We start from the raw sequence: 26,494 nt of genomic DNA, 5'->3' as shown, positions 1-26,494 counted from the left end.
CCTTAGTAATCCCGATGAGGGGAGATTCATCGCTTGCAGGAGCAGGAGCAGAGCCAACGGCGCTGGCACCGGCGCCAGGAGTGCCGCCAGCAGCTTGTACGCCAGCAATGACTCCTATGAAAAAATCAACAAAAATAAATGGTTCATGACTTGATCTAAAAGAAAAAAGTCAGAAAATAAAAGCACAATACGTACCTTGGCGCAACTCCGTTCGCGAGGCAAACATCGCCATGAAGTCCATTCTACCCTTTTTCGAGGGTAAAACAGGGGACTTCGAAGCGACCTCCGGCGCAGCCTCGGCATCTTGTTGCGCTTGAGGTTGATCCACCAAGGTCGCCGGCTCTACAAACATTTGAGTGAGCAAAGATTCATTAGTAATTCTATCAGAATCGCGCTCATAGAACCATGAAAGATAAGCAAAGGATAAGCAAAGTATACCTGTCGAAGGCGCAACGCCGCTTCCCTTTTCCACCGCGCGAAGGGAGGAGGTAGTAGCACCATACCTCGTGTGGACAGGAGGTCTGCCCACTTTTTGAGGCAGGGAAGACAAGGAAAACTTGGGGGGAAATTCCTGGGTTTTCTCAAATCCCCTCGCCTGAGTAGGAGGATCCTGAGCAACAGGGGCAACATCTTTCTTCTGTTTCTTACTGGCCCATGCGCCAGTTTTCCCCTTAGCTTTACGCTTTAGTTGGGGCGCCTCCTCCTCCTCCTCCTCTTCCGCGAGCTCCAGCTCGTAGTTCTCAAGCGCGTCTACAATACGTGCAACAGAAGTGTTAGCCAAATTTGGTATTATAAAGGAAAATGCATAAGTACAAAGGCTTACCAGGCGCATCGCTGTCTAAGAGAAATCCCAGATCAACAGGGATGAACATGTCATCGAAGCGATCGGGGAAGCCAACCTCCCCAGCGCCCAGCGCGACGGAGCCACCCTCCATATGCTCATCATAGGCGGCGTGGACATACTCCTTGCTAACTGCACAAAACAAGTCAAATGATATCAGCAAAAAGATAAGTATTCGCGCAGAAGTAATGCAATGAGATTAACTTACACAAGCCGTCAACTTGGATAACGGGCTCAGTCGCGCTGTCAGCCCACCTCCTGCTCATACCAACCCCCACCAGCGCCTCCTCGCAAATTTTCTTGGAGGGGGATGGTTCGGCAGTCAACTTTTTCACCCAGGCGCCAGTTGGGTTCTTGAAGACACCCACATCCGCAGGCGCAGAAGAGATCGCGCGCATGGTCATGCGGATGGGGATCACACCAGCCCTGATATAAAAAAACCTCTCAGACCAGTCATGAAGGCTCTTGAATGAAACAGTGCAGCACTTGACCTTCTGACTGCGAGGAATAAATGAGAACCAAGAATCTTGGATCTTGGGCTTATAAAAAAATTGAAAGCGACGAGGGGTGGGCTCCTCGCGCTGAGATTTGCACATGAACTCAAAGTGAGTCATGCGCACGAGTCCAAACGGATGGACTTGGGATATATGAATCCCATAAAACCTAAGCACCGCACCCACAAACCTTGTCATCGGGAGACGAAGGTTGCAGTGGGTGAAAAAATGGCAGTAGAGGGATATATAGCCGGTAGGCGGGTCCGCCGCCGTTTGCCCGGCCCCAGGCAACATGCAGCCAAACTCAGGGAGAAAACCCTGAGAGGCGATAAGGCTGTCAAAATCGGACTGCCTAAGTTTGCAGGGGATCTCATCCCACTTCTTCACGGCCTTGGTCCTCCCTACCTCCTCCGACGAGGCCTCAGCAGCCCTCTTCCCCTTGCCGGTCTTCTTCAATGTAGACATTACTAACGATTTAACACGGCGATGGATAGGGGAGATTGTGTAGTCTGAGCTATCAGACATACAAATGTAAAAACAGACAAAGGATGATCTGAAGAACAGAGATCTGGAAGCAGAAGACAGCTAATCGGAATAGAATGAAAGAAACGAAAGCTCTGAATAAACAAGAAGATGAAGGATAAAAAACTCAAAGGGGCTGGCTTTTATAGGCCCAGGAGAGAGAAAAATTGGTGCTGATCGGACTTCACGCGCCCCCACTCGCATGTGTAAACCAACGTGAGCGCGACACGTGTCCCTGACACTGTGCGAGGGGACACGAAAAGAAACGATACAGCTGCTGCCAGAGTTCACGCGCCACCACTCGCAGGAACAGACCAACGCGAGCGCGACACGTGTCCCTGACACTATGTGAGGGGACACGAAAGGCAACTGTAGCACCTCGAGCACACGAAAGGTCTGACACGTCTCCATCACTGACGCATGTCAGCAACAACCAACCACGTACAGGGACGATTCGTTTTCAACCAAAAGGATAGAATTTCGCGCAACGATGAATAATAAGAAGAAAAAGACAAACCCCTACTAAAAGAGCAAACTGTTAAGTCTAATATCTATCTTGCCTCGCTCGCGCGAGACAAGACACACATTAGACTGGGGGGGCTTGAAGAGGTATGTACCCGCCTCAACACCGAGCGAGGCGGGTCAACCCACAAGATATGGACAAGAGGCTTGAAATCAAGACATTATGAAGGCACAAAGCCAAAACCTACGCGCATGGCGCATATCACATATGCTCACGCATATCACATATGCTCACGCATATCACATATGCTCATGCATCACATGCTCAGGCATCATATGCTCAGGCACCACAGATGCTCAGGCATCACATATGCTCACGCATCACATATGCTCACGCATCACATATGCTCACGCATATCACATATGCGCGTGGCGCATCCGCGCGTGGCGCATATCACATGCTCGTGCATATCACATCTGCGCATGAAACATCTGCGCGTGAGAATAAAGAGAAGACCTCGCGCATCCTCAGGATAGGCGCGTATCACACATGCACATAATCAACCTCGTCCTTATCCAAATCAGGATTAGGGCAACCTTGATTGTGCACGTCAGACAACCTTCCAGAAGGTATCTTTTTAAGGAATAAGAATATGCTGATGTTGACAGCTGCCAATGAAAGGTGGACAACTCAGCAAAACCCATGTGCTACCACGTGATTATAACCAATGAAAAAGCACCAGGTGTCCCAAAGGACACGTGGCGCAAAGCAACTGGAAGAGGCCAACAAAGCCCTAATTGGGTCTGAGCCCAATCATTGGAAACCCTAGCACTATAAATACCACATCAACTCCACAAGGAGAGATTATCAAATAATATCCAATTGCACACAATTACAGAGTATTCAGCTATTAAGCAATACATTCCATTTCCTTACTCTCACATATTATTATTTTCTCCTACAAACTCTTATTCTCACACCGGAGGGTTACCCCAAAGAGGACCCCTCTGTCCCTTTCTGAGGGGTAAGTTTACGGTGCTGTTCATTTTGTAGGTGGAAGAACCCAGATCCCAGAGAAACATCGGTGAAATAGCATAATCACACCCGAGGAAAGTAGATCGTCTACCAGTGAGTCGATCCACGTCTCTTCATGAAGTAAATGAAAAACTAACATTTTATTTCAATTTTCAACACAATACAAGTTAAACGCTCGATCAATGCTGCAATCAAAAAAGGCCCAAGTAATGATTGATCTTAACTATCTAATATAAAAACAGAACCAAGTCGAGTAGATATCAGTCGCTTTCAACTCAAGCCAGTTACAGTCCGTTACTCAAAACAGTCAAACACATATTTATCAAGTTAAAAGCTTTGATCAATGCGGCAGTCTAAAAAAGCACTAAGCTTTAACAATAAGAAAATGATTCATGCACACCTCAGCCAATAATTGTTTGCAAGAGGGTCTGCAATAGCTAAAGATAGGAGTAGTTTATGAGAGATTTACTTGATGAAAGACAGATATGCAGAAGCAATAAAAAAACTCTGGCTCTGAGTTGCGTTTGGTCCAACCAATGCCACTCTGAGTGAGCCAGGCCGTTACTAACACATACAGAAAGTTGGTAAAACAAGTTGGATCAGTCACATAAATCGCGGTACACTCCAATACGGGTACGCGGTTCACTAGACTAGACGAATTCGGTACAGAAGAGGGTAGGTTCATTTCGGTATGAAGCGGTATAGTGTATCATGTAGTTCGGTTGGATGCACTAAATAAAAAACTAGCTATTTATAATTTGTATATATTATAAATTTAATTTAAAATCTTATATGTATAAATATATAAGTTTAATGATCAAATGTAAACTAGTGGTAATAGAGGGGGTTAATTGTTAGAATACACAAACTAATTTTACATTTTTAATAGTTATTATGTAGAAAATTATAAACTTTAAGGACATAAACTTTAAGGACTAAATATAAAGGATGATAGATTATTGGGTTAAATATTAAATTATCAAAACTTTTTAAACCCCAAAAGTAACACATCGCTTTCTTCTTCTCCTTCTTCCTCTTTCCGGCAAATAAGTTACAATCTGTAATTGATTTGAAATCAAAGAGTCGCATGTTCTGATTGGTCTGGAGCGACGTCCAGAATTCCCGCCAAACAAGGATCGAATTAGGTTAATCAGGATTGAACGTACCTAAAATTGAAATCGCGTCAGAGCTGTCAATTCCTGACACGACTCGAAACCCGACACGAAAAAATATAGGTTTTGGGTCGGCTGACACGACCTGTTTTCTTAAATAGGTCAACCCGAACCCGACCCGTCAAAAAGTGGGTTGACCTGTTAACCCGTTTAAAACTTTTATAAAAGTTAATATTTTGATATTAGAGAAGAAGTGTTAAATTTTAAGGTTAAATAATATGATGTATAATTTTTCATACATTATTAACTTTTAAAAATTAAACTAATTAATTATTAAATATTTTTATCCACTCTTCACTTTCCAGTATTTATATTCTATTAGTCATAACCGTCTATTATATTATTATTTCCATTAGTTTATTCTTATGTTAAGCAAAATATGTGAACCTAAGTTTGTTAAATGAAAATGAGAGATAAATACACAAAAATAACTAGATCTATCACAAAGTTATCAAAATGTTTTATATGAATAAGAGTAATTGATTGTATAGGGTTATTAATAAGCCACTAGTTATTAATCATATTCGTAAATGAACGTAAACGGGTTGACCCGAAACACAACCCGAACACGACAAGAATTTAAATGGGTCGGCACGACACGAATAAATATATGGGTTGGGTTAGGGTTGAAGAATCTCAACACGCCAACCTGTCAACCCAGAACCTATTAACCCGATAACCCGTCACGATTGACACCCCTAAATCGCGAGTTCTCCGGCGACTGGAACGATGACGAATTCTGATTGGGTACAGCACGTACCAATACAGAATTCGTGGGTGTGTTTGGGCGATTTATGCGACTATGAGTTGGATATAGATATATTAGACCATTTCACCACACCAGCTTGGTAAAACTCGAGTAAAATAAAACAGGTTAAATTGAAGGAAGTCAAGTTCCTTAATGCAATTTTTAAAAATCAGGGAAGAACAGTGTAGTTATAAACAATGAGCTAATTGTAAACATGAAAATAACTTCAACAATATACAGATGCAAACTCACCATGTAGTTACAAACTTATGTAAAACAAACCGAAACCAGTGAATCATCCCTGATAACACACTAGAATCAGCCGATTAAAACTAAAAAAAAGCATACCAAGTACCACGACTGAACTACTACCACAACTTAGAGCTATTCACAAATCGCAAGCTCGTGGCTCGCTCAAATAAAAATAGCTAAAAAAACTTGATTCAAAACAACATGGCTTAGGTCGTTAGCTCAATCTTAGGATCGTTTAAGTTCAAAATTGAACTAGAGCCTATCTGAGCTACATCGTTTAATTTCAAGCTCAAATCCACCCCGGCTCGACTCGTGAACAGCCCTACCACAGCTACACAAAACTGACACTGAATATCGCAAATTCAACCAAAACCAACACATCACACCTAATAATACACTAAAACCAGCACATTCATAACCGATGCAATCACATAACAATTAATGCAACCTAACCAAGGCAACAAAACTAGGTCACAATATCCCTAATTCGAAACATATCGAAACAAAAACCAGCATTCAAACTAAGAGAAATCACTACAAATTAAAAACAAATTATAGCAAAATTAGGTCAAAAACAAGTAATTAATACGGAAAATCAAAGATGAGTGCATTAAGAACAATAACAGTCTAGAATCACCATCCAAAACATGAAACTTAACATAACAAACAAAAACCAACCGAAACATAACACTCATCATTTCTTCAGAACCTGAGCTTAGAGAAGAACCACCGGTTCTTACCGGTCTTAAACCGTTCCTCAAACTTAGCCTTAGTCTCCTTACAAGCAGTCACCTTCTTGTCACGTGACTGCAACGCATCAACCGTAACAACATCCTTCAGATCCACATCCAAAGTGTACCTAGTCGGCATGATGTGGTTGTAGTTCACAAGCTTGATGAACGCCTTCACACGTGACTTCTTTGCTGTCTTCTTCGCTGAGTCCTTCCGGATCACCTTCTTCGGGTACTTGGATATTCCGGCTACCAGGCAGTGCCCGTACGGACGGTCGCGTGTACCGTCGTCGAATTGCCTGACGATTACGGCCTTACGGCCGGCGAATCGGCCGTTGAGGACCACCACTGCCTTGTTTGGCTTCAGGAACTTCACCATCTTCGCCGCCGCCGCCGCTGTTGTTACTCTTGTGCACGAGATTAGGTCTAGGGTTTTGCCGATTGAGGCTTCTGATTTATAGTATTCATTTTATGGGCCACACGCCTATAGGGCCTTAGCCTAATAACTTACTAGTCCAAAATTCTATTATTTACTTGAAAGTTGAAGCCCACATGGTTTTATATCTTCTTTTTATTAGAGGTGTACAAAACCGGTTTTCTTTTGGATTTTGAATGATCAGAACCAGTTTGACCCACACTGGTTCTGTTTGGTTTAAAACCGGTTTGAGGCAATTCGGTTCGGTTTAAAAACTCGTTTTATTGTGAAATGAGCAAACCGATGTATGAACCGGTTCGGTCAAGTTTCCAATCAACAGGTTCTATATTGAGTTTTTTTTACACCTCCACTTTTAATTAACAAAATATTCTACAGACTTTTGTATTTTAAGTTATAGATATTCTTCTTAACATATTCGGTTGTGTTGTGCTAATGAACTGGTGGTGGATTGGTAATGAACAAACTTCGTTGGCCGAGGGCTTTCCTATAAAAAAGAATACGAGTGTATCCTGGTATGATGAAATGAGTTTAGCCAGTACTGGAGAATTCGTTGGCCGTTCCAAAATATATATCAAGTTGTGTGATTGTGTCAAGATTTATGTTAACAAATAAGCACATGCGAATATATTTTGACCGATATGTTAAGATAAAGGTCAACACTCATAGCAACTAACATTTTGGTTTTTGGATTAGATGAGATGGAAACACGTGCGCGCAAATTGAGTAGGGGTTTTTCCTTCTCTTGTGGGCTCAGGGAATAGCGTTTTCACGATGGGTCAGGTTGTATTAGAAGATATTTTCTATAAGGTGACAGGAGAAATCGTGTCTTAACAACCAACTTGTATTTATTATTTATACTTTATACCTTGTGGGTTAGATATCTTTGGTTATGATCCCAATATCTATGAATTTAGTTTTTAAACGACTTAGTTTGCTATAAAATAGAGTTAGCGATGTAGTTTGTTGTTTATTTCCCTTCTATTTTTAATAAAATAAGGCTAAAAAATTAGTTAAAATATCAAATAACCTATAGTTAAACTTACAATATCAGTATATTAAATTATATTAACCATGTGTACATTATTAACCAATAATGTAATGGTATTGTTATGAAGTAGTTGTCCAATTATTTTGTTTTGTTTTATGGTGCATATATAGTAATATAAATGCCCATGACGGACAAGATAACTTGCTTCCAAATCACAACATGACTGATTCCCTGAACGTAGCTGTGATCGGAGCCGGCATCGCGGGCCTTGTCACCGCCCGTGAGCTTCTTCGAGAGAACCACCAAGTCACCGTTTTCGAAAAATCGCCCCAAATCGGTGGAACTTGGGTTTATGATGGCAGAGTCGAAGTTGACGGGTGCATTCCCCTTGATCCCAACCGAACCGTTGTTCACGGCAGTCTATACGCATCTCTTCGGACAAATCTTCCTCGGCCGCTAATGGGATTCTCGGATTTCTCATTTGAAGACAAATCATACGGTGATCCGAGGTTGTTTCCTGGTCATGAAGAGGTTTTAAAGTTTTTTCATGATTTTGCTAAGGAGTTTGGAGTTGTTAAGGCGATTCGGTTTAATTCGGAGGTGGTGAGAGTTGAGGAGTCCAGGGAAGGCGAGTTTGCGGTCGAGTGGCGGTCGATGGTGGATGGTACGATGGATCAAGAGGTCTTTGATGTGGTGGTGGTTTGTAATGGCGACCATACCGAACCCCGAGTTGCCAATGATGTTCCTGGTATGTTGTAGTATTCTAATAATGCTAGTCAAAAGTTATCCATTTTTTATTTAGGGCTAGCTATACACCAATTGCCAAACATATAATACTACGATGTTTCAAACGGCCGTCTAGATAAAGTTCAGACAGTCATTTTGATCAAATATTTTTTAAAGTTTAACCTTTTATGGTCAGAACAGCCATCTAGATATTGACCAAATAGCCATTTCAACCGGCGACCAATAATTTACAAAATTTGACCTCCCTAAGTTCATAACGACTGCCCGAATATTGTTCAAACGGACGTTCCCACTTTTGACCAATAATTTTCAAAGTTTGACCTTTTTTGTTAAAACAATTGTCCAAGTATTTTGTAAACGGTCTTTTGATAGGGTAAAATCAAATGGGTGATGTAGCTATAGCATAACCCTTTATTTAATATAGTTATATCTATCTATTGTTTTTAAACATTAAAAACTATTAGTTTATTTGTCCCCTTCCTATTAGATTATTACCGAGATCCGGTTTGTAAACGTTGCAATTTGCATATATTTTTTTATTTGAAGAAAACTTAAATTCGTATTTTAAACTTTAAAGATATATTTTATTATCAAACAAACATTGGAAATTGAAAAAATAATGTTGTTATCGACACTACCAAGCTAGACTCAATTCCAAATTTTAACCAACCGATGTTGAGTAACTCACGAGCGTCATTTGCATCATAAACCAACATGGCCGCACAATGCAAAAATAACCGGTTTTTAAAGTTACTGGCCAACCAGGCACTCTATGATTTAATTTTACTGTTATTTATATTTTTTATGGTAAATGCTTAAAACGTCTGCTTGGCATATAAATATATGATTTGGCAGGTATACAGGAATGGTCACGAAAACAAGTACATAGTCACAACTATCGTACTCCCGAACCATACCAAGATCAGGTACGTATCTTTTTGTGCTTTTTCTCTCTTTTAGTTGATATATAGAAATATATTGAGTTATGATATTATTAAAAGGAAACATGTCAAATGAAAATTCATGTTTCATTGGGAAGAATATTCATTACTTCGACTAGCATAGTTTGTATAGTTATATAATCTAATATTTTTAAATAACCAAAATGAAGACATTAATCTTGAATTTTTGAAGATAATGGTTAAATGAGTTGTAGATAATTCTTGGTGAATTATTTATTGAGTTTTTATATTTAATTAGGAATACTATTTGGTTTATTTTTATTAATGTATTTGGTTTCCTATTTGGAGTCTAATTAGGAGTCTTGGTGAGCAAGTTAAAGTTTTAGTATAAATAGATGGTTAGGGGTATTGTAATTTGTGTACAAGGTTTATAATAATAAAAAGAGTCGAACAAGTTGTTCAATCTCGTGTTTGTGTGTTCGATTAAGGGCCTGATTTCCAACACAAAACACAAACATATAAACACTATAAGCTCAGTGTGAAGAATTGAGAATATGACATTGAGCTATATAAACAATGGTATTCAGTTAACTTACAATAGACCAAAATTTACAATTTGATCCAGGATAGGATGTTAGGAAAATGCTTGGTGGAGACCAATAGGGTTAAAGTTAGGATTAACCTAAGAAATTTCTTAAGTTGAGATTAATACCGGCCAACAGGTCAAAGTTTGGATTATTAAAATCAAATATCCCTAATTTTAAAACCTCCAAAGTACATTTTATTATCAACAAACTGATAGGTAGTTGTCGTGATTGGGAGTGGGCCAAGCGCAGCTGATATATCCCGAGAAATCTCAAAGACTGCCAAAGAGGTTCATCTTTCTTCGAGATCTTCAAATGTCAAGGTGAAAAGGTTGGATGAATACAGAAATATTTGGCAGCATATGAAGGTATTGTTTAGTGGAATGAAGCAAACTTATTGTACAATTAGTTTCTTGACATGTAATGATATCAACATTTGCGTCTTTAACAGATCGAACGCGTTTTTAATGATGGGACGGTCGAGTTCCAAGAAGGAGATTCTATCGTAGCGGATGCTATCATACATTGCACGGGGTATGAACTATAGCCAACACTTTTTCGTACAAATCCCACTTTCTAGTTTCTAAGTTTACCGGAAACAAATCACTAAACTCTTGTTTTGATTTGGTATTTGTTAGGTATAAGTTTCGTTTCCCCTTTCTAAGTGCAAACGACACGGTACATGTTGACGATAATCGTGTTGGACCACTATACAAACATGTATTCTTTCCACAATTTGCACCTAGACTCGTGTTCATTGGATTAACCTATAGTATATTAGGCTCTTTTTTCATTTGTTTAATTAATATTATTTCATTGTATTTTGTTGGATTGACCTATATTACTATCATTGTGAAGATAGTGGCATTCTATTTCGAATCCTTGAGTTGCAAGCGAAGTGGGTAGCACTTGCTTTGTCCAAGAAGATATCATTGCCGTCGAAAGATGAGATGTTGGCCGACGTTTTCAAATTCTATAAAGAACTGGCTGAAAATGGACTCTCGAAGCGTCACACGCATTCACTACGCTTTCAGGTTATCATCTTTTGATTATTCTTGTTACCACATTATTGATAGTTTTCTGTTCTTATGACTAATGGCCAAATAAACTGTGTTTCTGACTAACATAGATGGTTTTGATGACAGTTTGAATATATAGATTGGTTAGCTGACCAAGTTGGACTGCATGTTGAAGATCGGCTTAAGACGACTTTTACCAGCCTTTTTGAGTATTATATATCACATCCTAATGATTATAGAGACGTGTGGGTGTTGTAATCTCGTTAAACATGATATAAGAAATGATTAGTGATCATTAATCAAAGAGACAAAGGTTTTACTTTTACCAATAAGTAGTCTATTGTGTGTATTAGCAAGTGTTTGATTCAAATATTAATCAATTGTATAATATAATTCATACATGTTTTTGGAAGGGAATAAAGGAGATGGAATCTAGAAGTTAACAAAGAAATATAATTCATAAGTAATATAAACATGTTTAAGATTGAGTTTGAAAACGATTTATTAGCTTATTGGTTTTTTCAAACTAAAAAACGAATGCACTTCGCAACTGGCTTTCACTCGGATCTATCAAAACTGAACTAATACCGAATTCTCAATAAATATGGGACATAGAATACTTCAAAAAATATTGAGAACATAACAAAATCTTGGACATAAAATATTGAGAATAGAACAAAATCTTGGACAAATCTCCAATTATATATCGTATCATAAAAAAATCTTTTGAAAGTGAGATCTAAATAATAAATACTCACTGAGAGGACCAGTTGGTGGTTTGAGCCTTGATGCTATCAAACTTTGGTAAATCTTGTTTATTATTTAAATAGAAACTTGTTGCATTCAATCATTAACGAGGAATTCGAATTTTGTATCATGTGCATCCAGAGACAATGCATTCAGTGATTCACATGCTAATTGTACATGCTAGCTAGAAGATACTAGTAAGTAGTCACTTATCATTATGTTACTTATCGTTATGTTGGGCTATTGACATCAGGTGTTTATCCTCGTCAAAATGACAGATTTAAGAGGTCTACATGAGGGGTCGCTCGTGCCCCCATGAACTTTTCATTGTTTGAAGTATATATGCAATTTGATATTAACAAACCCCCAAGGGATTCTCGTGTTTACCCCCACGATTGCCTTTAAAAGAATATGTTAAGTTAACGTGGAGATAGAAAAAAGATTAAGGTAACAGAAAAAATGAAAAGTTTTATTGGCATTTGGCAATTATAAAGTCACATGGTTTGTATGGAATATGAATATGCAATGAAGATTTAATTCATCGGCAAACACAATGTGATTATTGTCTAATTATTTTGTGTTTCATATTCGAGGGACTAATGTTGATTGTCTGTTTGAAAAGTTGAGGGACTTACGTTGACATCTTGAGAAGATGGAGTTGGTGACTTGGTGGTGTCTATTTGTATTCTACCGCTAGGATATAACACTGTTGCATCTTTCAGAACGTTTAGATCACTGTCTTCAACTTTATTTTGTTTTATCAATCTCTCAATTTTCTTTGATAGTCATTATTATCTTTGTAGTTATTGCATTCTCTCTCTCATGCTCCTTACTTCGTGTCTAATCGGCTTTGTTCATTTGTTCCGGTGTTTATGAGACTACAATTTACATCAAATGTTCGTCATATTGTTATTTGTTTTGTTAGTATTTGCTCTTTGAGAGTTTGTACATGTTGTGCATTTATTGGTTAATAAAGATCTCTGAAATTTTACGCATATAGGATGGATTTTATGATTAAAATTATTTAAACAATGATAGTTAAAACTTAAAAAAGTTGATTTTATAAGTTGAAACTTAAAAAAGTGTTATCAAAATCTATCAACAACCATACTTTGTAAAATCTCACACATAATAAAGCTATTGGTACTATTTGGTTGGGTCTAACGAGTAACGAGGATGAAATGATAGCAAACCAGCAAACCCACACTTCTATTAACATTTGCAAATATAAATATGAGTATCCAGACTTCATACCAACATTGATTTGCTTGCGCTCAAACATTAAGCATTTTTGAAGAAAATCCCGATGTGAATTATATTTGGAATTCGTAAACCATAAGACCTTGACTACCGGTTGATCGCCTTTGTATCTTGTAATATTTTGGGTGGTCTACGTGCGAAAATTATGTTGACTTGACCATGTTAGGATTTATATCTTTAAGTGAATTCTCAGATAATTGTTTGCTTGTACTTCCATTTTGCTATAAAGTACGAACTTTTGTAATTCGAATTCTAGAGCTTTATGAAAATATAAATTATAAAATGTCTTCAACTATAATTATGATCCCTGCTCATAAAATTATTCATGTATGTCGAATTATTCATCCATCATCAAATCAACGCAACCCATTCGACATGTTCCCTTAATAGCTAGGTTTTTTATTTAACCCCTTTTGAGATAAAACACAACCCAAATCAATCTATTCATAAGTAAATAGGTCATTTTCTAAACGTGCATCAAATAGTGTCGTCTATATTAGACAAATGTGCATCAATGAAAACAGTGGATACTTCAAAAAACCAAAGCAACGCATTTCAAAGTCCTAAACCAAATTTAACAATTACCATCATCGTCTCCTTACAGCTGCACCCTGGGCTCGTGGGGCAGCACCAACTGCTTGTTGTTGTGTTTGGGCACCGGCTTGTTCTTCAGGCATGTTCATGCCTTGTGTGACAGCATTCATCACAATAAGTCCAAGAGGGACCAAGTACATCCACTGATATTAAAAGAAATATGAAGATAAAGTTAATCATAAACTTAATACGATCCCAGAAAATAAAATAAAATGGTAAAATATGAACCATTTATAAAAAAAAAACTGAAAACAAAAAAACACTAAACAATTTAGGTTTGTTCCTGTTGTTCTCACAATAGCTTAGTGTTCTGTAATAAATCCTGCCCTATATATACATATTTACACACATATATAACATTAAAATTAAAAAAGTCAAGATTACTCACATATTTAGCCCAAAAGGATCTCTCAACCATTGGCTTTACGCCTTCATCATCTCCAATATCAACGCCTCCAATATCTTCGGAAAATATTGGAGTCCTAATTTAAGTTGCAATAAAGAACTTTAAATAAGATTATGTAAAGATGCAAACTAATAAAAAATAAAACAATTACCACCCTAAATTAAAATAATTAAAATAATGAATATATAAGGGAAGTTTCGATAGATATTCAAAGCGCGATTATGTGCTATTGAATAGTGAGAATTACACACAATCAGTTACAATATTACAGGCAGTAGAAAATAGCTTTCAGAAGTATTTCTGCTGATTGAAGTTCTATACATCTATTGAGAAAATTCTTACATTTTCAAAAACATAATAAATAAAATAGCCAAAACGAACATTTTGATTCAAAAAGCCAAACGTGAAATGGAAACAATAATCAGTCAGTTAAGATTAAAATAAGGATAATCAACTTTGTTTGTAGTTGATATGAAACTAAGCTGATAATCAGAAGTAATTTCACCTTGGCGCAAGCTCGCTGTACTTTAAAGCTGTGTGAGAATTGAAGAACCATTTTGCAGGCTGGATCGAAAACAAGAAATTAAATATCAGAGATCAGTTTATGAAGCAACACAGATAAAAAAAAATAAACAAATGAGTAAAAATATTGGTGCAAACTAACAAGTTTTAGTTGGCGAGGATACTGGCAAGCCCCAGATGAGCCATAGTTAACAGCCAAAATATTAACACCTTCCTGTAACCATATATAATTAGTGAGAGTTCAAATAACATTTGATTTCCTATAATAAGACACTTTATATCAATGTCAATCATGATGAATATAGGCAGATCTATAACTTGTCCTTTTAAGGGTTGACTTTATTATACTAATAGAAAAGAAAATTTACCATGTGTATATAAATATGCTCATCTAGTCCATCCCTTGGAAGACACCTCTGAAGTAATAAAAAACACAGACAGCATAATGAGAAACTAAATATTAGACATAATATGTTTAAAACGCTTTTAGACAATTAGCCTTATTATTTCTGTTTCAGTAGATGTATGAACATCATGTTATACTGTTTGATCACTTTATTATCAAATCAAACAGAAAGAAGAAGAAAATAAATAGTGTTGTTTTATATGTGTTGCACTTGGTTTAAGAAAGCGTAACGCGCACCGACTACCGAAGCGTGAGGCGCGAGTAAAACCAAGTAAGCTTTATTTACAACAAGAAACCGCATCTCTCTTATATGTTTTACACATAAACCTATATATCAAGTAAACCTTTCATATTTTCTCCATCCCTAATACGTATGAACCTCCTAAACAAATTTTTGACCAAATATACATTCTGGGCCTTTTTAAACCGAGGTGCAAAGTTTAATAACTTCCTACTTTCTTTCTTTTAAGAATCTAAGCAGATGCAAAGGTTAAAGATACATAACCAGTAGTTAGTGATACATAATCTCCACTGTGAAACTTACTGCTTTAACTGAAGAAATAACATAGTCCCTCCCAGGAGCATTTAACACATCAGATGGTAATCTTATTCTGTAGTAGTCATCATTTTCCAGTAGTTTCTGAAAGAACATATAACCAAAAACATAAATAAGCCATAAAAAAACGCATAAAAAATTATTATAATGATAAAACGAAAAGAAAAAAAGTATGTTGAAGAGGAATCACTTTAAACTTCTCCTTCTCCGTTGCAGTAAGATCGTTTCTTGAGAACCGAAGCTTCGTAAGAGTCTGATTCAAAGAAAATCAAACATAAGTATCCATTAATGGTGTTATAGATATACAACTACACAAGAAGTATGTACACATGTTTCTTCCATGGATAATAATTACCAATAATCACATGCTTTTGAAGTAATAGACAAAAGATACCTAGATCAAATAACAAGCAAACAAGGTCAACCTATCTACAGCATATACTACCACTTCATAACAACTACTGTCAAATTGCCCTAGCATTCACCAACAGACTAAATCAAGTCGAGTATCTGTTTGACCGATCAATGGCATACACTACACTTCACAATTACTGTAAATTGCCCTAACATTCATCAACAGACTAAATCAAGTCCAATATTTGTTTGACCAGTCAACGGCATATACTACACTTCATAACAATAACTACTGCAAATTGCTCTAAAATTCATCAACAGACTTAAATCAGGTACAAACTTCACCACACAAATCAGTTATCAGTATCTAAATCGTAACAATAACAATACATGTGTTATAATATACCTGTCCGCCATGAGGAGAAGTCTTAATTCGAGCAGTAAAAGTGCCGGCGGCGGAGAACTCAGAGGAATCACCGAACGCGTGTTCGAGAAGGAATTGAATTCTGGAGTCGGATTCAGAGTCTTTCCTGGTAGTAGGTTGAGGAGAGGATCGAGAAGGAGATTGGATCTGAGGTGATGATACGTCCGGTGAACGTCCGCCTTCCAGACCGAATTCTTCATCGTCCGCCAGAAGCTCGTCCGATTGGAAAGCTGAATTCGATGAAACCAAGAGAGTGATTAGGAAGAGGAGTTGGAGGATCGAGAGCTTCATCGTGGTAAAGTAAACAGGAATATCACAACACACTATTTCTGTTACTTGTTTCATCTTTACTTACCATGAGTTTGGAACCCGTTATTTTCTTTTTTTCACTTTCGTTAATTTTTTTTCCCATATGTAAATATGAACCTTGAATGTATTCCTCTTTAACAAAAATTAGTGTGCCTAAAATCAGCGCGAGCAATAATCGAATCATCACCAAAAACCAAAAATATTGAATGAAAATAAACAAAAACTGAATTAACTATTAACCGAAAACAAAATTAAACGACGGTCAGTTATAGGTTATTTTTTGTATCCTTGATTAACCGAACTCAGACAATCAGGCTTTCATGTAATTCTAGCTTTTAATCCTTCCGTTTATTGTATTTTATATATTATATTTCCATTTAATCTATTTATACATCATGTTATTATACCTCCCGTTCATGTATATATGCATTCATTTTTCATATATACACACACCTCAATTTCATGTATTTATAAGCAAAAAAATCAGCCAAAATTTCGTTTTGGTCATTATCCTATTTTATCCGAACCAACAAACAAACCGAATAAACCGAAAATTGATTGGTTAATAAAATTGATTAACCAATGACTTCATAAGAAAAAACTACAGAAGAAACAAAGTGAGACGAAATTTGTTAATGAATAAAAGATTACGTGTATATGCTTCACTTAAATTGATGCATGTAGTTATGTTTGCGATGTTTGTTTTGTGATTGATGCTTGAAGTGCTTCTAGGCAGAGATCTTGTGTACAAGTCAACCATGTTTTCACTTGTTTTGATCTACCAAAGGTTGATTCCTTTATTTTTTAACGCCATATGTTGTTAGCGCTTTGGTGAGGTATGTTAACCATGACATAGTCTTCTTCATTATGAGATATGCATATTGTACGTGTTGAATTGTATGTAGTTTATCATTAGTCTCAAGCACATGCATTTTCAACCAATATTATATAATATTATTAGTTCAACAAGATTTATATTGTGAGGGCCTAGAATGTGAATAAATAATTTGTGCTTTCCATGAATTTAACATACACACACAACATATATATATATATATATATATATCATCTAGCATCATCATGTCCATTGTGAAAGCCATCGAATCCCGGTCATGTCATTACATGATAAATTGGATATCAAAGCAAGACACTGAAAATAAAATTTATTTACTATAATTCGTTAATCCAACTTGAGAATTGATATAGACGCACCGTTATATACATGTGCATTAAAACTCATCACATTGACGACTTAAGCTAGTAAAGATATGTAATTTTCAAAATAATATAAACAAGTTCGTATAACTTACAACTAAATGGTTGGGGTCATATTCTCATTTGAAACATGAGTTTAAACTTAAAGTTGAAAAAATTGGTTGTTAAAAAGAAGGTTTGGATAAAATACAAATGAAATTAACGTGCTACATGTGAGAATCAAGTAGAGTAATTATATATACAAGTAAAATAATTATGTAATTACCCTATCATGTTATTATATAATTACTCTACTTGATTATCATGTAGCATGCTAATTTCATTTTTCCCGTTAAAAAGATACAAAAGATATAAATAGTTTTCCCAAAATAAAACATTTAATTGGTCGATTGGGGGCTAGCTAATTAGCTATTGCCCCCAAAGGAAAAACAGAACACCAAAACCCTAACCAGTGCGCGAGTGTGTTGAGATGGATTCAATCAGAAAGCAGCTGGATGTGTTAATGGGAGCCAATCGTAACGGAGACGTGACGGAAGTCAATCGGAAGTACTACGATCGTGACGTCTGTCGTCTCTTCTTAGCCGGCCTTTGTCCTCACGAACTCTTTCAACTCACTGTAAGCAAAATCCGTTCCTCTTATTATACTTTATGCATTCCGACACACAATTACCGCGTTTTAGGGTTTTTGTTGTTAATTTCACCAAATATGCTGTGAAAATTGGCGAAAATCATGTTATGATAGAGAATATGAAGGAATTGAGTTTGTTTGAATAGCCTGTTGTGGAATTGAGTCATTTGAAGTTGAACTTTAGATTATCATATTTAGTTGTGTTTTTGAGTAAGATTTGTTATAGAGAAACAGGTAGGGGTGCAAATGAGCCAAGTCGTTCGTGAGCTACTCAAGGTCAGCTCGTTAAAATTTTGAATCGAGTTGAGCTTAAAAATTAGTGTGTTTAATAAACGAGCCCGAGCTTTACTTGTTTGTTTGATTAGCTTATTGAGGAATTGAGCCTTTTGAACTTTAGATGAACATATTTAGTTGTTTTTTGAGTAAGGTTTGTTCTAGAGAAACAGGGGAGGTGAATTTAATATAGCTTGCTTGCAGTTTGTTGTACCTTGTCTTAAGGCAAGGGCTCGATATAAGCAAGGGTATAGCATAAACATACATTTTTGGGGGTTTTAGACATGTTTTAGGCTTGTTAAATACTTTAGGATGGTTTTTTGCATTTTTGGTTGTTTCAGACTAATTTGCCTAGAATTTTGTCAGAAATTTCAGCATTTGGCTGATTCTGATTAAAATTTGGTCAAAAAATTATTGCCTGAAGGTCACGAATTGCCTAGATGGAAACAAGGCGCTTTTCCTGCGCTTTGCATCGCTCGAGAACCTAGGCGCGCGCCTGAAGGGCCTTTGACAACATATCTTGTTCATATAATTTTAGCTCACGTTTTGTCCTGGTGATCCTTACTCAGTTGTTTTGTTATTTGAATTCAGAAAATGGACATGGGACCATGTCCAAAGGTGCACTCATTTCAGCTGAGGAAAGAGTATCCTTTTTCTTACCGTTTATTTTTATCAATCTTATAACGAGTATTATTTGAAAGTGTTATAAAGATGTTATCCAAAGTTTCTAGATCATGTGTGTGATTCAAACACTGTGGTTGTCAATTTCTGTTACTTAACTGTAATTAGATACCAAGAAGCAAAGGCAAAAGGCCAAGACAATTACGATAGGGAATTGGAGGATCTTATAGACAGACTCATTGTTGAATGTGACAGAAAAATTGCAAGAGCTCTTAAAAGACTTAGTGAGGAGGATGCTAAAGCAGCTATTGCCATCTCTGTGTCAGAAGTTACTCAGGTTGATTTAACTTGCCTGTTGGGTTATTATGTGTGTCAGTTTATTTATTTATTTATTTTTTAATTTGCTGAGTTGCTGAATGTGCAGACACCTGAGATTCTTGAGCTGTCAAAGCAGATAAAGGAGAAATTAAAAGAAGCTGATCAATGTGGTAAATGCCGTTCATACCAATAAACATGTTACCTTTTTTTTCGCTGTAATTAACCCAACATTTTTGTCTATCTTTAATATAGGCCACACAGTTATCTTATAATTTCTGATTCTCTCTCTTTATGTGTGTGTGTGTGTGTGTGTATACACTTATGTAATTTACTTATATGATTTTTCTGGCACTCTAGACCTGGAAGGAAAAGCAGATATGAAGATTCGAGCTATGGAAATAGTTGAAGAACTCAGAATTCAAAGAGCAGACAAACAGGTACATGAGTTTTTGTAGACCTTGTATAAGTGTATATGCTGTTTGCATCTTGTGACTTTATTAATAGAAAGAAAGGAGAGCTAGATTTTGTTTGTTATTTCTATATGGCACCAAAAATTCACCGTCTCTTGATAAATTTCTTGTATTCATCATTTTAATTAGTCAAACGACTTGTAAATCATGTATTTGCTAATGTTTTGCATGTGAGGGACTTAACAATTATGTAGTCTCTAAAAACACAGTTTTATTAATTCTTTAACACTTATTGAATACTCTTATATGAAAGAAGTTTATCTTCAAAACTTATCAGTAAGATTCATTATTCTCAAGCTGTATATTATTTAAACCAATGGGATAAAGAGTCATGTAAAGTTGTCCCTCTGAAAAAACCTCATTATGCAATTCCTTGTAAATAGAATTTGAATATAAGATAATTTGTTTCATTGAATTTTGTGAATTAAACTGTCATCTACTGGCTAACCATCACAGTTAATTCTCATTTTTATTCTAAATATATTTTTTATGTGTTACTATCAGTCAATGCTTTTATTAGATGCATTTAACAAAGATCGAGCTTCTTTACCACAACCTCTTCCCAATCCTCCACCATTGGCACCATTGCCTGTGGCTAATCCGGATGCGCGCACTCAGGAGTTGATTAATGAGAAGCTGAAAAAAGCAGAAGATCTTGGTAAGTTTGATTTCTTAAATCACAAATCCATCAAAGTGCAATATATTGATTTTAAAAGGTCAAACAATTGACCTTTATATATGGTAGTTGGTTTGAATACAAAAATGATTATAGCTGCATCATGCATTTTCATTTGTTTTTTAGGTGAACAAGGAATGTTGGATGAAGCACAAAAAGCACTGGAAGAGGCTGAAGCACTTAAAAAGGTTTGCAACTTTCTGATACATATTTGTCTTCTATTTCAATTTTCAATCCTTCCAATTGTGAAAATATATTTGTCTTACAGATTAAAAAGAATTTGGTTATTTTTTTCTTGTCATAGTATTCAGCTAGTATTATCCAGTTTTCACAATGGAATATGATTGCACTCTAGGTCAAGATGATGGGAGCATGAAATAGCATGATGTATGTTTTTCTTTTGTCAGTTTTTGTTGTGCTTATTAGTGAGAGGGACTAGGTTCCAAATCTAGATGGTAGAGGTGTGGCAAAGTGGGTGGGCCGGGTAACAAGTAATTTGTGAGGTTGGGCTGACTCAATTTTTTGCATTGTTTTTGAAGTTTGTAGACATTTAGCGTGCCTAATATGATTACAAAGCTATATTATTCAACTATAAATCTAACTTATTGAGTAAATTGTTTAGGAGGTTATGTGCATTAAAGTTACACTTTTTACAGGTCTATACACACCAGGTTGGGCTGACCCAATATCATTACAGAAGTTATATAATTTACTCAGTAATCAAATTTTGAATAGTATTATTTAGGAGGTTATATGCATTAAAACTACACCTTGGGTGAATTTTGACATGTTTGAACTTTTTTTCTTGTTTTTAAAGTTGTTATGTTTTGAACTCGTTTGGACTGTTATGAATAATGCATAATCTGTAGACTAGAGGGTAGATAATTTGTGCTAGCATTTGTGTATTTACCGACCCTAAAATCCTTTTAAACTTGCGTGTGAGTTATACGTGGGTGTGTATACTGTATAGAATTCTAGATGAATGCAATAGACTTTAGTTTTTTACTTCTAATTGTTAATGCATCTCAAATTCACTTCTAGCTTGAAAACGTTATGTTATGCTCTAATTCTAAATTGTAGATTAAATAATCAGCAATTTGCCAATTCAACATGACAACTTTCATGAATACTAGTCCCGTTTTTTTATCTTAGCGAAGATAGGTTGCATTTCATGCAAATGTGTGTAGTTGCATGTTTAGTGTTTACATAAATTTGTTAGTTCTTAAGTTATGATTAAAAGAATAATTATTACAAGAGTGCATGCCATAATTGGGACCTACTAGTAATATTTTGCCATTTTCTAGCAACTTAAGTGGTGTCTGTTTTGCTGTTATGAATCTCTAATGGTATGAGTTTGATAACAGTATGGATTTCTAAGTTCAACCCGCCATGCTGAAAATTTCCAAATTTATGGATATCAAACCCGTTGTTTAGGCCTATTACTATATGCTCTTGAGTCTTCTAACTTGTTTCTTATAATCTTGTGTACTTTACTTGAATTTTCTTCTAATATTTGTTTCTATCTTTTTTGGTAGCTCTCAATGCACTTTGCTCCTCGTCAGGAACCTGTAACAGACTCCTCTAAGCTTACTGCTGCTGATGTGCGAGTTGTAAGTTCTCCAGCTTACCAGTTGACTTGTGAACTGGTTGGTCCAGGCTATGTATTTATCTCTTAAGGGTTATCTTGAATACATCAAAACTCCCTAAGCTTTATCAAAAGTTTATCTTGAATACATAAAACTCATAAATCATTATATCCATAAGAAACTAGACTGTTACTTAAAGGGTTAATATTTTAAAAAAAATCAACATACTTTCTCATTTTTCACGAAAAAGTATACTAAAGTCCCTAAGCTTTGCTTAAAAACATGATAGTCTCTCAACTAATTTTCGCTAAATCTAAGTCTTTAAACTTATCTAGAATGCACGGTCTTGTGAAAAAATAGATAAAATAGTAACTTTTTTGCAAAAAAATTTCTACATCTGACAAATCAGGGGTAACACGTCGCTTAAAGTATTTTTTACAGATGCGTTTAGGGACTTTAATATAGCGAAGTTAGGTTGAGGGACTTTTTCATGTTTATGGACTTGAATTTAGTATTTGAAAATTGAGTTAGGCGACTTTTTTTTAAAAAAAAACTAAGAAAGTATATTTTTTTTATCATATTAATTCTTATTTAAGTTAGTTTATATTCATATTTGTTTTTCAAAATTTTCTTTTGACAAAAGGTGTTCCAGGTTTAAAATGGTCACAAATGCAATGAATGTATTTAAGCATTAAAGAATTTTTTATAGATTTTTCTTGACATTCTGATATACCTTTTCAGACTGACCAGAAGTTGCGTGTTTGTGACATTTGTGGAGCCTTTTTAAGTGTGTACGACAGGTAATTTATTTACTTTTACAATCACTAATAATTCCTTTAAATAACTATTTAAAGGATGATAAAAAACTAGTATCTAGGATTTAAAGTAACTTTGGTGTTTGACCTGGCGATTATACCTCCTTGTCACCAGCAGGCTTTTGGGCCCAGTTTTACGAGGATAAACTTTTGCTGCTAAAGAATGTGCGTTTTTTAAATTTCTGTATTATGCTTGTTTGTTGATCATCCTACCATTAGCTAAACAACTATGACATATTTTCTCGATATTATTGTTAATTATTGTGTCATTTATTTTTTAATTTATGAATTATTATGCTTTTTTGATAATGCGTGTCTCAGTGATCGTCGCTTAGCGGATCATTTTGGTGGAAAGCTCCACCTTGGCTATATGCAAATTCGTGAGAAGTTAGCTGATCTTTTGGTAATATACGAATTCATCTTTTACTTTTATGCTACTGGATGTTAATTACTTAATGGTATTATTTGCTTCTTAAGACATCCAGCTTAATCCCTTTATATTTGTTATGTCAGGAAGAGAGAACCAATAGACGGAAGGTTCCGGAAGACGATAGAAGGTATTTTGTCTCGTCTATTTCATTGATGGATGTGAAAATTGTAAGACTAACAGTTGCGGAAAGTGTTTGATGTTTTTACTATCTATAGAACGAATTTGTGTCAAATATGCTTATGGGAAGTTTATTCTTTCACTAAACAATTTTGAGGCTACTCGAGTTCTATCCTGATTTGGTTATACTAATTCGGACAAAAACGTGCCAAATGACGACAATGCCCTGTAATATATTGACACATCATCAAGTTTTATTTTTCATATTTTCAAGATTTCAAGGGTATATTTGTCACTGGGCATATTTTTTGTCATTTGTCAATGTTGATACATTCTTGGATAAGATGATGAGGTTAGATGCATTAAAGTGATAGTTTTAGTGACTTAATTTGTCTTCCTTTTAAGTTAACTTTTCTATTATTTTAATCGGTTGACCCGTTAAATATGAAGTATAACTCGAGTAACCCATTCATAAGTAAACATGTCGAAAATTTCATATCTTGAGTAGAACATTTAAAACTTTTATTTAGATCGAAAGAACGGAGCAAAGATCTTGAACGCGAAGGTAGCAGAGACCGAGTCAGAGCTAGTAGCCGTGACCGGGACCGCACACGTGATAGTGATCGTAGGAGCCGAGACCGCGACCGGCATCATGATCGTGATCGTGGTTATGACCGCGATAGAGAAAGAGACCGTGATTCAAGGAGCCGACATAGGTCACGGTCAAGGGACCGTGTTAGGGATTATGATCGACCAAGGTTCGATTTCTATTACCTATCTTCTCATTTTATTAATTTAATGACTTTAATCTCTTTGCTCTTTTATTTGTTAATTAATACTATAGTTTTCTCTAAGTTTTGTGTTCTCAGTAGATTACTGCTCTTTTATCTGTTAATACTACAAGGGTGTGCATAAAAACGAATTAACTGACCCATAATTGATGTGTTGGTTTTGGTCATCAATATTCTCAAAACTAAACCCAAGTACATTATTTTAGGCCGTTATAGTTGGGCCCAAACATTTGAAGAACAAATCTAGTTCATGGTTAATCGACTCATAATCGAACTGAACCAATATGCAAAATTGATAATTTATAACCGAATTAACCGAAACCGATCGGTTTTTATACTTTGGTTAACCGAAAGTCCTCGAGAACCTGCTTCACATCCTCGAGGGATGGAGAGGATGACCATTATGGGTCTGACAACGGGTCTTGGTTACAGTTTTGCCATGCACACCCGAGCAATACTATACTAGGGGTGTGTATGGGTCGGTTTTGGCCCAAAACTGTAACCGTAACCGAACTTTTGGTTAATCAGTGAATGATGATGGATAGGTTATGGTTTGTTGAATTACATGCTGATTTGGTTCAGTTATGGGTCGGTTAACCGTTATGACAATGATAGCCCAAAACAATGTAAGTAAGCCTGAAAGTTTAGACTTGAAATTATATAGCCACTTAATAAATTGCTGTTAGACATTTGGGTTTGAACAATCTCAGCTTCCCCATTTGACACGTGTGTATAATTACACAAGATTATAAATAAAAAATATATAATTTATAATATTAATACGTATTGGTTTGGTTAATCGTGTATTTAGTATACTTGGTTCGGGCCGGTTCTTTCGGTGATGAATATATATAGATAACCGTAACCGATCCACTAAAAAAACATTAAGTCGACCCATCAGTTTTTGGTTAGGTTCGGTTATGGGTGGGTTAATATAAACTTCACCAGTAGCTTGCTATGAGTGGGATTTCACTGGGTACATTTGTTTATTAATTTTTGGGAAAATGTATTTCACAAATAAACATCTTCATCATTTGATTTTACCGTTAGAGATAGGAAGTAATGAAGTTGATCGCTCATTGGTAAATGTGTCAAGTAGAAAACTCAGATATTTTAATGTGTTTTTTTCAAATTTTGAATTCATATGCAGGCGCTATGACCGATACTAGCAATGAAGCGGATGGAATATTTTCTTTTCTGGTTCTTGCATAAACATTTGTTTTTCTTTATTATTGGTTGGTGATGTTTAACATCAGATTTTAATCTTAATTGTGGATCTAATCGAGTACTAGAACGAACTGTTTTCTGTCTTTGTTCGCATTTTAGGATTGCATAATGTTTTCTAGTTCAGGTATGTGAATTTATGACCCATGTATTGGTGCAAATGTATTGAAATTTGAAAAAAAGCGATTTATCTTATTTTTCAACAGCTCATATACAGTCATGATGCCTATAAGCAAAGTCGTCATGATGGACACCTGTTTAGACACGATAAGACTTGTTTAGCAAAAATGTGTGCTATGCAGTTTGTACTTTTTTTAAAAATAAATAAAATTAAGACACTAGAGTACATTTATCTTTCTTGGTACATAAAATGTATAACTATTATGCTCAAACTGACAAAATCAATTGTTAAACGAGTCATTTTGATGTTGATACTTGTATTAATCGTGTCGTCTCTAACCTGTTAAACACGTTAAGACACGAACTGACAGCTCTACCTACAAGCTAAGCAGTTAATACGGAAAATTATTGGATATCGGTCAAGGACCGATATCTGAGATATCGGTTATCGCGGTGAGATATCAGTGGGATATCGATAATTTTAATATCATGTAAAATTCATATATATAGAAATTTAACACTAATAATTCAGTATAGTCTTCTAACATGAACAAAATAACCTTTTGCAAATTGCAAAACGCTAACAATCATAGCAAAGTAAGAATAGACTTAAAACACTAACATTGAACACTAAAAGTTGATAATTAAGATTTAAAACACTAATATCGGGAGTATCGGTGATATATCGGTTAAATATT

General features: G+C 35.8%; 4 protein-coding genes across 4 annotated transcripts; 2 read left to right on the top strand and 2 right to left on the bottom strand.

Annotated features, from left to right (window-relative positions):
• Positions 1 to 6,095: 6,095 nt before the first annotated feature.
• Positions 6,096 to 6,699, bottom strand: LOC143569205 (large ribosomal subunit protein eL27x). The gene has a single exon (XM_077055174.1). It carries the CDS (start codon positions 6,635 to 6,637, stop codon positions 6,230 to 6,232), a length of 408 nt encoding a protein of 135 aa, XP_076911289.1. The 5' UTR covers positions 6,638 to 6,699; the 3' UTR covers positions 6,096 to 6,229.
• Positions 6,700 to 7,802: 1,103 nt separating this feature from the next.
• LOC143569192 (flavin-containing monooxygenase FMO GS-OX5-like) lies at positions 7,803 to 11,097 on the top strand. Its single transcript, XM_077055163.1, has 6 exons — positions 7,803 to 8,430; positions 9,285 to 9,355; positions 10,134 to 10,311; positions 10,374 to 10,449; positions 10,554 to 10,687; positions 10,774 to 11,097. The coding sequence occupies exons 1-6, from the start codon at positions 7,902 to 7,904 to the stop codon at positions 10,962 to 10,964; spliced, it is 1,179 nt and encodes a 392-aa protein (XP_076911278.1). The 5' UTR covers positions 7,803 to 7,901; the 3' UTR covers positions 10,965 to 11,097.
• A 2,110-nt stretch (positions 11,098 to 13,207) lies between these two features.
• On the bottom strand, positions 13,208 to 16,507 carry LOC143569191 (uncharacterized). Its single transcript, XM_077055162.1, has 8 exons — positions 16,186 to 16,507; positions 15,616 to 15,678; positions 15,414 to 15,509; positions 14,832 to 14,879; positions 14,606 to 14,677; positions 14,447 to 14,505; positions 13,924 to 14,017; positions 13,208 to 13,678 (listed from the first exon to the last, which is right to left on the bottom strand). Exons 1-8 carry the CDS (start codon positions 16,492 to 16,494, stop codon positions 13,529 to 13,531), a joined length of 891 nt encoding a protein of 296 aa, XP_076911277.1. The 5' UTR covers positions 16,495 to 16,507; the 3' UTR covers positions 13,208 to 13,528.
• Positions 16,508 to 18,144: 1,637 nt separating this feature from the next.
• Positions 18,145 to 25,830, top strand: LOC143569204 (U1 snRNP-associated protein usp106-like). The gene is made up of 13 exons (XM_077055173.1): positions 18,145 to 18,343; positions 19,220 to 19,272; positions 19,418 to 19,586; positions 19,674 to 19,737; positions 19,925 to 20,004; positions 20,542 to 20,695; positions 20,840 to 20,901; positions 22,249 to 22,323; positions 23,041 to 23,099; positions 23,436 to 23,517; positions 23,628 to 23,671; positions 24,192 to 24,419; positions 25,603 to 25,830. Exons 1-13 carry the CDS (start codon positions 18,197 to 18,199, stop codon positions 25,619 to 25,621), a joined length of 1,236 nt encoding a protein of 411 aa, XP_076911288.1. The 5' UTR covers positions 18,145 to 18,196; the 3' UTR covers positions 25,622 to 25,830.
• Positions 25,831 to 26,494: the final 664 nt, after the last annotated feature.

The sequence above is a fragment of the Bidens hawaiensis genome, unplaced genomic scaffold (assembly GCF_021521415.1).
Source record: "Bidens hawaiensis isolate Kalapana, Puna unplaced genomic scaffold, B.hawaiensis_p1.1 tig00024420_1, whole genome shotgun sequence".
In the NCBI taxonomy this organism is placed as follows: domain Eukaryota; kingdom Viridiplantae; phylum Streptophyta; class Magnoliopsida; order Asterales; family Asteraceae; genus Bidens; species Bidens hawaiensis.
Note: the sequence above shows the minus strand (reverse complement) of the source record. Positions and strands in the feature narration are given on the sequence as shown.

Bases quoted from the DNA above. Each gene is read 5' to 3' on its own strand.
- LOC143569205 (XM_077055174.1), bottom strand. From the start codon at position 6,637: ATGGTGAAGTTCCTGAAGCCAAACAAGGCAGTGGTGGTCCTCAACGGC.
- LOC143569192 (XM_077055163.1), top strand. From the start codon at position 7,902: ATGACTGATTCCCTGAACGTAGCTGTGATCGGAGCCGGCATCGCGGGC. The intron at 8,431-9,284 runs GTATGTTGTAGT...ATGATTTGGCAG, and splicing joins AGTTGCCAATGATGTTCCTG to GTATACAGGAATGGTCACGA. The intron at 10,688-10,773 runs GTATATTAGGCT...ATCATTGTGAAG, and splicing joins GTTCATTGGATTAACCTATA to ATAGTGGCATTCTATTTCGA.
- LOC143569191 (XM_077055162.1), bottom strand. From the start codon at position 16,494: ATGAAGCTCTCGATCCTCCAACTCCTCTTCCTAATCACTCTCTTGGTT. The intron at 14,678-14,831 runs GTAAATTTTCTT...ATATGGTTACAG, and splicing joins AGCATATTTATATACACATG to GAAGGTGTTAATATTTTGGC. The intron at 13,679-13,923 runs GTGAGTAATCTT...TTTTAATATCAG, and splicing joins GATCCTTTTGGGCTAAATAT to TGGATGTACTTGGTCCCTCT.
- LOC143569204 (XM_077055173.1), top strand. From the start codon at position 18,197: ATGGATTCAATCAGAAAGCAGCTGGATGTGTTAATGGGAGCCAATCGT. The intron at 19,587-19,673 runs GTTGATTTAACT...CTGAATGTGCAG, and splicing joins CTGTGTCAGAAGTTACTCAG to ACACCTGAGATTCTTGAGCT. The intron at 23,672-24,191 runs GTATTTTGTCTC...ACTTTTATTTAG, and splicing joins GTTCCGGAAGACGATAGAAG to ATCGAAAGAACGGAGCAAAG.